Source organism: Juglans microcarpa x Juglans regia, chromosome 2S (genome assembly GCF_004785595.1).
Source record: "Juglans microcarpa x Juglans regia isolate MS1-56 chromosome 2S, Jm3101_v1.0, whole genome shotgun sequence".
NCBI lineage: Eukaryota > Viridiplantae > Streptophyta > Magnoliopsida > Fagales > Juglandaceae > Juglans > Juglans microcarpa x Juglans regia.
Window position 1 is genome coordinate 27,136,909 of NC_054597.1, and position 12,380 is coordinate 27,149,288.

A 12,380-nucleotide genomic window follows, 5' to 3' on the forward strand; every position below is an offset into this window, starting at 1 on the left:
GAGTCTATAAATAGCATTGAAGGGTCAAGAGTTCTCACCTACAACATTATTGTGCCTCTAGCCATCGAGAGACACTTGAAGGTAAAGTTGTTAGGGTGATCTTTCTCTCATATTCAGATAAGATTTTTCATCAAATCATGATGGAAAAAGATACATCTTTTAACTGCTATTATTCTATTATCGTGAATAATAAAAAATCGAATATTTAAATATTAATGTTGATGTTAAAATATTTAACAACGTCCCGGCCACCCTTACGTACCAGTATGCTAGAGTTCTTGAAGTGCATTTTCGAGTGTTTTATCGAGAGAGAGAGAGAGATAAGTTTAATGTACTTTATGTTTAGTGTATTAATAAATAGACTTGTAAATAAAAGATTTTTAGAGAACGAATATTGCCCCTTAGCATAAGATCATCGACTTTTAACCGATAAAAAAAGGTCTGATATATGTACTCTTTAAGCACTATAGGGGCAGAACGATACTCAATCCCCTATAATCCCCCTTGAATATTTTTTAAAAAAAAAAAATGGAATGCTTGATAATTACATATCTTTAAAAGTAAGTATTTTTAAGTATGAGATGGAGACGTACAGAAGGGATAAAAAGCTATTGAACTCTTAACAATCAGTTTCATATATCTTGTACTGCAACTTCTTTACCCTGTCCAAATTATAGCTACATAACTCTTTGCATTTGAAAAGTTAATATCATATCTTTATGTTTGCCCAAAGAACAGTCCAATTGCAGACTTTACGAGATTCCAGCTATCGATGTGCAAATTCGCAAATACTGTTTATGGAAAATAAAGTTCAGTGCCTAACTCAATAGTTTCCTCAATTTTGGCCCATTATTAGTAACACAGTGCTGTAAACTTTGGCAGGCAAACAAAATGCCTTCAGCAATGACTACATACATTATTCTGTGCTGAACTGCTATGTTTCATATTTTAGCAGTACCAAATTCACAACAGCACAATTCAACCAGTTGTAGAGCACATTGCTATGGACGGTAACCATTTCTAAATAGATGGAGGTTGCTTCTCAAGCGGCCATGGTGCCCCCGCCATCACAGCTTCGATGTCCAAGATTTCCCGGGGACACTTTGTCATGTTCTTGCAACCACTGGCAGTGACATGCTGCAAAAAATTAAAAAAAAAAAGGGAAAAAAAATAAAGAATAGTATAACGATAATAAAAAATAAAAGTCAAATGCACAAAAGCGATCAATTGCTACCGTACAAAGAGAAACCAGCAGCAGCATACTTTTGGAAAGGAAAAATTAAGCTAATCTGAGCTGCATATGGGTCTGGACAAAAACTTATTTGAAGAAAAGGGAAAAAATGGTCACAATATGGTATCGCCTAAAATGGTTTATTTAGTTAAGTTAAAAGATTTGGGTTAAGAAAATGTGCTACTACTGCATTTCGTATATATAGAAAATTGAAATGGGTAAATTACATGTGCTTTGTGCGGCGAGTGCAAATGTAATCTTATCATGCACAGATGAAAACCTCAAAGAGAGAAATCATTTAATCAAGTTTCAGATGTAAAAGAAAGAAAGGTTTGGTAAAATAGAGTACCACGTCACTTTCAATTCGAACTCCCCCAAAACCTTTAAATCTTCCGATTACTTCCTGATTGAAGAATCCTGATGTGCTTTGACTTTCCATGGCAGGAAGCAATAAAGCATCAATGAAGTAGCATCCAGGCTCTACAGTTATCACCTACATAAAATGACAGCAAGGAAATAGAATGAAGAGTATACTAATGTATTTTCTGTAGCATTTATGCCAGAGATCCGTCAAACTATACAGCATATCACAGAAAAAGGCACAACTACAGAAATCAACCGGTTAATCAACCGGTGGTAGATAACCCAAACGTCATTTTTTATTTAATTTATTTCAAGTAATCCTTCAGGAGCCAAAAAAGATGTAATTAATAAATCAATGACTGACAGACTTCAATCAATCACCAAAGATTAAAACGCCCAGGAGTTCCTTCCAAGAACCATGCAAGATAGGGCCAAATATTTCAGTTCATTTCCACCCCCATAGAATGAGAAGTTCTCAAGCGTGAATGGTAAAGCATACAAAAATGGCATTCAACATATAATTTTACCACATTTCCAAAGATGTATCCCAGACAAAGATGCTTGGCACATTATGTATATGTAAAACAATCCACTTTCCTTTGGAAAAATTATCACCAAAAAGTCAGAAATTCTCGTAGCAAATAGATAATAACAAAAACTAAAATTCCAAGGCAGATATTCCAACAAATTCTGATTTTGAAAAATCAGATAAGTATAAATGAAAACATGATACTAAAAATTCGAAGGAAATCATTCAACCTCATGGTTATCTATCGCAACACATGCTTTTTAACTAGGGTCATAGATTTCAACAAATAGAACCTCCAATATATGATTTGATTCTTTTACATCAAGAATTAGAAAAAAGGCAATTCCATTTGTGCAGAATAACCATTACTAACCATTCCCTCCAGGAGCTCTCGGGTTGTACGTAAAGACCTCAATCCAGGTTCTTTTTGTCTTTCCGCTCCCTGCAAAAAAATAAATAAATAAAAGGATTCCAAGCAGCAAGCAAAATAAAATATTAACATTGTATAATTTGCAGAGTTTGCAATAAACATATTTACTATAAATAGAAACTGCATGAGAAATATTATGCACAAAGACCTTTAAGTAGCCCCCGGGATCATGCGTGTCAATACCAAGGAAATGCCCTAGACCATGAGGCATGAAAACAGCACCCAATCGTTTAGCCATCATATCATCCACATTGCTAGATCCAGCAACCAAAACTATACATCAAATTTTTATTCTAACAAGAGCAACAAGCTGCAAATAACTGAGAATGCATTATTTGAGCAAATAGATGTTACCCAACAACAATGCATCCTTTCTTCAACGATTCAAGGATAACTTTCTCTGCTAACCTGCAGCATTTTAAGGGGTAAAAGGAAACAGAAAGAGAATGAAGATCCAGACTCGCAGTCCTAGAAGATCTAGAAAACCTTGACCAGGATCGATGGACTAGAAACTATAACAACTGCATTTCTATTTAATTAGAAACTATGACGCATATCTATCGACACTTCTAGGACATGATGTCCAGTTTCCAGAACACCGCATCAGAGCATGATGAGATATTAGATTTGAATATCGACAGATATTAGATTGGAAAGTTTATAATACTCAATGAGTAAACGCTGCTTTGACATTTCTTGGCTACCATATTTTGTTTAGACTTTGATTCACAGTGATTTTTTTCTTTTATAATTTCTGCAATTTTGTAAAAGATTTTTGGATAACTGTACAGGTCCATGAAGTTTGACCTTTTTTCAAACACGTCCCTAAGGTTGAAAAAGTTTCAAGAGATCTTGAGGTATACCCGTAAATCAAAATGATCCCGCTGTCCAGATTCCATTAACTCATTAAAGGAAATTGCTGACACGGCACCTATGTGTCACGTCATGACCAATCACGGACTAACACGTCACATATGCCGTGTCAACATGCCACTTATTTGCCACGGCATGTTGATTGTGTATATGGGTTACATGTCTGTGCATGATTGGTCATAGGGCTAAGCAAAAATCTGAAATCCGACTCCGAATCCAACTTTGACAAAACGGAGTCGGAGTCGGAGGTATCGTTAGACCAACTCCGACTCCGATATTGTACATATGTTATAAAAATACGTATTATCTATATATTTATCATATATACTAGTATAGTAATATAGTAATATAGTTATACAACTAGAACTTATATAGTTAAATTCAATAATATACTAGTATGAGATAATTATTATAAAATAATATACTTATACTATAATATAAATAGACTAATGATAGTTTAGTATATGTAAACATCATAGAATTACTACCGTACATAATTAAGTATACAAATAAGTTAGACACTAGCATTTAAATATATCTAGTATAATAAGTTAATAACAAATATACTAATTTACTAGAGTATAATAATATGTAATTAGACATTAGAAAATCTACTATATAATTAAGTTAGAAATAAGTTGGACATTAGTATAATAACATGTAATTAAACACTATAGTATAAGTCTTGTATAGAAATAAATTAGACACTAGTAATAACATGTAATTAGACACTAAAAATAATATATAATACTATAGTATGATAACATGTAATTAGATACTATAGTATTACATGTTATCATACTATAGTATAAGTCTAGCATAAAAATAAATTAGATATTAGTATGGAAGTAAATTAGTAGTGAATGATTTAGTTTTAGTTTTTAGTTTTTTGGAAAATTTGAAATTTGAAAGTCCAAAAAAATTCTTTTTTAAAATGGACTAAATATGAAGCCAAAAAAAAAGCCCAAATCCGACTCCGCTCCGAAAAGTCGGAGTCGGATAGGAACCTGTACAAGTCAGAACCAGAGTCAAAGTTCGGATTTGAACTCCAACTAAGTCAGTGCTCACCCATAGTCATAGCATGGCATATAAATGCCATATCAACAATTTTTATTAATGAATAGCAGAATCTAGATGGAGGAACCATTTTGAGATACGGGTGATGCCTCAAGGATCTTCTTGAGATGTTTTCAACTTAGAGACCAGTTTGAAAAAAGGTCAAATTTTAGACAACTCCCTTTCATTGCTTCATTTTAAACTATAGTTTTTCCTAGTGTTTCCTGAAGAGGACGTCCCATACCTACTGTATTTTCTTTTGTTTCCCCATAACACATACAGAAAAACACATTGTAATTTTTTTAACAAAAAGTTTCAGCATGAAGTCCTACATGTGCATATCAGCCCAGTTTACTCCAGGTTTCATTGTATATATAACAGCATTGTGTGCTTCAAGGACAGCCTGCAAAAAACTGATAATTAGAAACAGATGAAGAATGGAAATGCCATAAAGAATTGAACCCAATTTTTTTTTTTTTTTTTTGGGTAAAATTTTTTTTATCTGATCATGAGAAGAGGCAAGAGCTCAAGTATGCAGCACATATACAAGAGCATCGCCTATGTGTGCTAGTTTAGTGTGCTCATTTCGTTTGGGATGCATTTGATGCAGCAGTGAAAAACGGTGGTAAGTAAATATATGTATGCACATTAATCTACAGAGTTGCTACAAATGTGCTTTCAAACCTCAGAGCCAAGATTTCAGAGCAGTTTTATCACCTATGAATCCTATCACCCAGGTTAAGCCCACTCAAGAGGAGAAGAGGAGTGAGGGGAGAGGAGGGGGGCGGGGATTAAAATTTCTTTGCTTTTTTTTGAGTAAGTTGGGGATTGATACTTCTCTAAAAGTAACTTACATATATATGATAAATCACTTACATTATAAATGAGTGACTGATCACTAGTAAACTTCCCATTAACCTGCACAGAAATGTTAAAGCAATATAAATTTTCCTAACATAAGTGGAAGATAAAACAAATAGATCATGTTCCAATCCGTTACTGCTCACTATTTTTTAACAAAGTTTGCAGCACGACATTTCTTGACCAGAAACCCCCATTAACAAGTATTCCCATTTAAAACTCTAAACTAAGATTTAAGTAATGATAGGGACACAACTTTTACATACCTATTACACAACCCTTCTGCGTGGCACTGCCATATAACAAAATTACTTCTAATACATATTAAAAAATTATTATTTTATTATTATGTCAGTGCCTCGTAACCAGGTTATGTACTAGTTGTCTAGAAATTGCATTACTATCATTTCTCCCAAGATCTTAATGGAGTTGCAAATGAAAGGATCATTATGGTTACTTATAAATCAGAAGTCATACAATAGAAATATTTATGTTGAGGTTGTGATGATGATGATCTAATAAATCCAAAAAACGGCTTCAAAGAAGGCCCTACATGGAGGGAGAGAGAGAGAGAGAGAGGACACATAAAATTGGGTAAGACATTATTAAGGAACCACACAAAGCTCATTAACTGCCTAACTCATAAAGTCAATGCCCATAGGTGAAAACTCATATCCAACTTTAACCTTGCGAGAGAAAAGGCAAACTCACAGGAAATGAACAAGTTATGTCAGACCCATAAAAATGATATTCAGCTCCCATATCAAACAATGCCATATCTCCATCTTCCAAGGTCTGCACAAAGGAGATTACGAGGATTTGAAACCTACACAAAAAGCTATTGCTAGCTAAGGAGATTTTTTTAAGTAGCCAGCTAAGGAGATTTAGGTCATGTTTGGGAATTGAGATGAGTTGAGAAGATCTCATCTCATCTCAAAACTTTTCATAATTTCCTTATCAAGCATCACTCAAATGCAAAACACTTTTCAATTTCAAGTCTTCAACTTTTTCACTAATCATTACCTAATTATTACAACTTTCCAAACTTCCAAACAAAACACAAAAAACAATACTATTTTTTCAAATTTCAAAACAAAAATAATATTCAAACAATTTTTTAACTTCATATTATTTTTATTCAACTTTTTCTCTCTTTTTCGAAAACCCAATAAAACATCTATTCACAGAACTCTCATTTCATCTCATCTCATTACCCAAACATGCCCTAAACCAGAGAATTTGGATTCTGAAACTCCAAAGGATAAAGACCTCTTTTAAAAAGCACTAAAGCAAAATTTCTACAATGTGCTGCATCAAAAAAACATTGAATCTATCATACCCTGTCATTTGGAGCCGCTGCATGCCCATAATGGAGCACAGCACTGTGTTATAATACAACATTTCAGTTAGTAAACAAATCTAAGATGGCTATAAAATACAATATCAATACATCCATACTCATAATTTACTTCCCATTTACCACTTACAACAGTTCGAATCTTCATGAAATATGGCTAAATAAGTTGCCTTCAAGTCTTCAGAAGTCCATATTAATACTAAAACCTCCAGTTCAATCTGGACTCGAGCAAAACCACTTTTGGAGTAGTGGAAAATTATAGGGTAGGTCCATACTTCAAGATGATCAGATCTCATAAAAAAAATTCTTATTTTGAAAAAATAAAAATAAATACGTGTTCTATTATTTTCTCTACAAAAATTAGAAGTTAATCCTTATCAAATATGCATCAAGGTTCACGTAATGTGTAGAAGAGCACTTAGCACCACACAGAAAAATTAATATTTGAGCACCATGAAAACTCTCACCTATTTTCACCCGTAGCACAAATACATGTGTATGAGCAGTGCCTACAACCACCATACATGTAGGTGTGGTGAAGAAACACGCTTTCCAATTGATACTCTTTCATTCCCACTCTAGTTTTTTTCATAACCTGGTCAAAATGTAAAATAGCAGCAAACACATTAACTTTATCTCTACAAGCATGCCCAATACAACTCTCGAGGAAAAATGAACAACAATCATGTGCAAATTCCACTCATCTATTAAAAAGGAATAGATTTAAAAGAAAACAGAACAAATTAAAGTTCAATTAATATATGAAATGTCCCAAATACCCACAATTTTTGTTTCTCTTTGCTGTTTGTGTCATTTTAGTTATGGTTGTGACAACTGCCAATGCCTTTCATAACAACAGCAGCAATTGATAGCACTTACACAATGAAGTTGTCAAGACATGTTAAAGTGTTATTCATCAAAATGTCACAATATTGTAAAAAATTCAGAAAAGCTTGTAGCAGCAACAAAACATTAGCCTTTATACGAAAATAAATCAAACTAAGTATTACCCTAATGGTATCATGTTCAAATTGGTGGTTTGATCAAACCAGATATTACCCTGATACTTTCATGTTCATAATGGTGCTTCGAACCCTTTGAATAAACTAGGGGGAAATACACTTTCCACCATCCAACTACAGTTTTTTTACACTTTGCATCCCAAATATCAAAATTGAAACATTACACCCTCTAACTACAACTTACAGTCAAATAGAACTCTCTTTTTCGTCATCTTAACGGTTAGACTTGAGAAAAGGGTGCCATCTAAAAGCAAGTGGTAGTTGACACGTGCAATGTGTTTTTTTTTTGTAGTTCATCACGCAAAATGTAAAGCGCCTACTAGGTAAAGAGTGGAAAGTGTATTTTTCCATATTAAACTACTTAAAAGACATGTGGTACAGGTACGCTTCAGATTGCTGAAGAACTAACAATTTTTTACACGATCAACAAATCCAACATGAACACAACAAAAGGCTGAGGGTTTAGTGAGATAGGATCAGGCCAAAACGGATTACCCTGAATAGAAGCAAGCCAATTTCGTGTCAACCCACTTAACCCATGTAACACACCAATTCAATTACATTTTGGCTGTTAAGAAATAAAATCCTAAGATCATGTTTTAACTTAATAAATAAAGTTATTTTTATTAGCTATGGTTGGTGATATTGATTATCAAATTAATTTTTTTATGAACCTAATTGTGAATATGTATAATTGATACAAATTATGCCTATAAGATAAGGGATTATGTTAATTGACTCAAATCAAGTATGAGTCAATGAAATCTATTTAAATTAAACAGACCGAAAATAGTCGGTAGGTCAATCCAATATGATTTGTTCGATAACAAGTTATGTGGGTCATGACAACGTTGAGGGATTTGACCCATTTAATTTGATTGAGCCATGTTCAAGTTGACCCTTACGGTATATTTGCTTATATAGTCGCTTATCAAAAAAAGATATTTGATAGTCAATCAAAGATACAAACATGTTTAGTTCATAAGATATTTTGGAAACTGTTACCTCAACATGAGCTTCAGAGCTTATATCATTGGCATACTGGATAACAGCAAGCTCCAGCTCTGACTTCAAAACACGGCATTCAGTCAAAATGGGATGCAAGGTTTCCATATCCATCTCAAACTTGTCCACACCCTAAGCATTAGAGAAGGAAAAACTTATTTAGTATAAGATTGTGGAGGCTTGTCATTTACCAATAGAACCACAGAAAGTCGCTGAAAAGTATCAAGTTATTAGACATGTCATTAAGTTTGAGATCTACTTTTCACTAATGCAGTAATGCTATCATACAGAAAATATTGACAAACATAGCAAAACTAGAGAACTTAGTGACTCAATTCCCCATTCTAAAGGTATAAAGAAGTTATTTCTAAAGATAAAGGAAGTAATAAGAACCTCAAACTCCGCTGGTTTTGCATATTGATTGCTGTCGGTATTGAGCCCATGCAATAGAAACAACAAGGGTTTCCCAGATCCTTGGAAATGGTCATGTAAAACTCTAGCAATCTCATCTGTGTAGTATACCACGCTAACTAGGTATCTTTCCTGCGCAAAAGGATACAAGCCTGAGCTAAAAAATGTACAAGGCGTACATTTCAAACTATCAATCAAGCAATCAATCAATCACCTTGAAGTATGATGGTGACTTTATTTCTCCCAACCAAACAGCATAATCTGCAGGTAAGCGAGGAGCAAACAGGATGGACTCTCCAGTCATTATGTCCTTCAGGAAAAAGATGGGTAAATTAATCCAAAATCTGTCAGTTAATATTCTCAACCAAAGTTAAGAAAAACATCAATAAACATATTTTAAAAATTAAACATATGATTCATTCATTACACATGAAAAGGCATTAAAAAAGTCTACAGCATCAAAGCCAAATTTTAAACTTTTGGGCATACTATTCAGACGATAAAGAAAAATAGTCATTATTTCATTAAGACAGCTATAAAGGGATTTTTTTTTTCCTACTTTTGTTTGGATTTGAACAATAACAGAAATGTACATAACTCCACAGAAGGCAGGTTCTCCAACCAAGAATAAACTAGAACAAAGGAACTTGTTCTAGATAGAATGTACTTACAATAGCTCCATAGAAGCCTGGTTCTCTGACTCCAAATAGGTAAGCAAAGTAACTCTCCTGCCTAGTAATCAAAATTGTCCATCAATTAGCAAGTCAAGTGATCACCAATTGTAAAAATCATTTGACGAATTTATTTATTTTTTAAATAAACTTTTGTTAATAAGAAAAATGAGCTTGACCTATGTATAAGGGAAACACATATATATAGAAAGAGTCAAGGATCAAGAATCCTGAAAGCTAGAGGATGAAAAATATAAGTCAGGACAACCAACCAATGGCAAAGAGTATTATGAAAGAAAGCATTAAGCTCCACCACTGTGTTTTCACTATCTTCAAATTCTGATTGTTTTCTTCTCTCCAGATGCACCACATTTTTTTTAGAAGTAACCAAAATGGAAGAATAATAATAATACTTATTTGCATAATTTTTTTTGAGATAATATCAAATGCTCCATAGATTTTATAAAATACACTTGTATTTATCTATCTTACTCTAGACTTTTAGAACTTGAATAAAAACTCTAAAAAAACTAAATATCTGCACCACATTAAGCAAGACATAATCATTTTTCACGAAGATCTGCTCAGCTGGCTATCAAACTTCCTTTACCAACACGAAAATTTATCCACCACACTCCTAGGAAACAACCAATCTATCCTTAAAAGGCTGACGGGCGTGTTCCATAAAGTGCTAGCTATCTCACAATGAAGTGAAAGATGGTCAGCTGTCTCCCCACTCTTCCTACACATGCAACACCAACTAACTACAATAAAATGCCGCTTCTCAAGTTTTCCAAATGAGAATTTTCCCCAACGCCACAGTTTAAAAAAAAAAAATAACACTCACAGAGAAGTCTTACTTCACCAAATACTCCTCCATGGGATATATTAATATAATGATGTAATCATGTCTACTCCAAATTGATCAAACAAGGTGGCGATATATTAATATAATGATGTAATCAATGAAACTCAATAAGATGCTAAATATATTGTAATCAAGAATATTGATACGAATTCTAACCTCAAAATTAATTTGAAAGAAAGAATAATACCAAAAGAAAACCTATATACCAAAATTAAACTAACCAGAGGAAAAAAAAAGTGAAGAAGACAGATCAAGTACCTGAAGAGTTCGATGTGGTCAGTGTCGTGGCGCGTTTGCTCCTCGCCACCCTGAAAACCGATTGTTCAACAAACAATATAGAAAAAAAGTGATGGACTCACACAGAAATATTATATATATATATAGAGAGAGAGAGAGAGAGAGAGAGAGAGATGGGGAGAGAGAGAACCTGGAGGAAGACAAAGCCGTGGAGAGGACGAGATAACTCGGAGAGGTGGTGGCGGAGAGATTTCAGGAGCTTCTCTCGGTTGGTGACGTGGAGCTCCATCGGTACTTGCGGCGGAGAGAGGGACGACGAAGACAAAGACGAAGACATGGAGATCGCTTCTCTCGCTTTCTCCATTGATGATTCTCCTTTCTTTCTCCTCTTCGAACGAGCGTTTTGGCCTTTTTCAAACGCAACCCATTCGCATATTAGCTAAAAAAAAATAAAAAAAACAAAAAATTGAATTGGATTTTCTTTTACTACGGATTTAAGGAAGATGCTCACTCTTTCAAGTAATTTAAAAAATTGTGGCCTTATGGCACAAGACCTACATTTCTAAAATGGAGATTATGAGTTTGATAAAGTTGTCTTTTATCTCTATATCTATTTATTTTATATGTTCAGGCTCTAAGTGCTAAATTGTTTGCTGCAGAACAACTTAAAGTTTTGACTGGTGTACCAATTGCTCGAGGCCAAATTATCTGTTTTTTGCAGTGATGACCTGCGCTCAACCATTCCATCAAACATCGTTCTATTTAAACACCATCTACGATCATGTGGTAAATATCAATGGTGTCCCATGAAACATAATTTCCTACCATTTTTAACCATTGAGACTGTATATCTTTATTACAAACAGGACAAGCCATTTTATCTTTTGTGCTCCAACCAGACAAATTTTATTATGTTAAAAATCATTTATTGTCCACTATACTGCAACAAGCATCTTAAACTCCTGCGACGAGGCCGTATCATATGTACTGACACCTTGATCTCACAATTCTTTCAACTCTGCAATCAGTGGCTGTAGATATACATCTATTTCGTTCCCTGGTGACCTTGGCCCTAGTATTAGTAGAGTTATCATAAAATATGGATCATTCATGTACTTCCAATGTGGCAAATTATATGGCATTAAGATGATAGACCAAGTACTATGAAAAGTATTCATGTTGCCAAATAGATTAAAACCATCCGTTGTTAAACCAAGACGTACATTATGAGGTTTTTCGGCAAACCATGGGTACTCGACATCAAATTTCTTCCATTGCAAAGAATATGCAAGATGCGAGATGAAGTTTTCATTTCGGTCTCTTTCTATGTGATGTTAAGACATATCTTTCGCAGTCAACAGGACATAAACAATTTTTGAAGTCGAGGAATTAACGAAAAATATCTTAACACTTTTTGAGGTACATTACGCTTATCAGATGTCCATCTTGACTCATGACACACTGAA

The 12,380-nt window shown here is 33.9% G+C and overlaps 1 protein-coding gene across 1 annotated transcript; it reads right to left on the bottom strand.

The window, feature by feature from the left end:
• Positions 1–794: 794 nt before the first annotated feature.
• Positions 795–11,348, bottom strand: LOC121251513 (xaa-Pro dipeptidase). The gene is made up of 16 exons (XM_041150782.1): positions 11,105–11,348; positions 10,936–10,985; positions 9,810–9,870; positions 9,353–9,448; positions 9,121–9,270; positions 8,728–8,859; positions 7,168–7,295; positions 6,683–6,725; positions 6,055–6,138; positions 5,359–5,400; positions 4,815–4,885; positions 2,908–2,961; positions 2,702–2,807; positions 2,497–2,565; positions 1,581–1,724; positions 795–1,137 (listed from the first exon to the last, which is right to left on the bottom strand). Exons 1-16 carry the CDS (start codon positions 11,276–11,278, stop codon positions 1,021–1,023), a joined length of 1,521 nt encoding a protein of 506 aa, XP_041006716.1. The 5' UTR covers positions 11,279–11,348; the 3' UTR covers positions 795–1,020.
• Between the last annotated feature and the right edge of the window lie 1,032 nt (positions 11,349–12,380).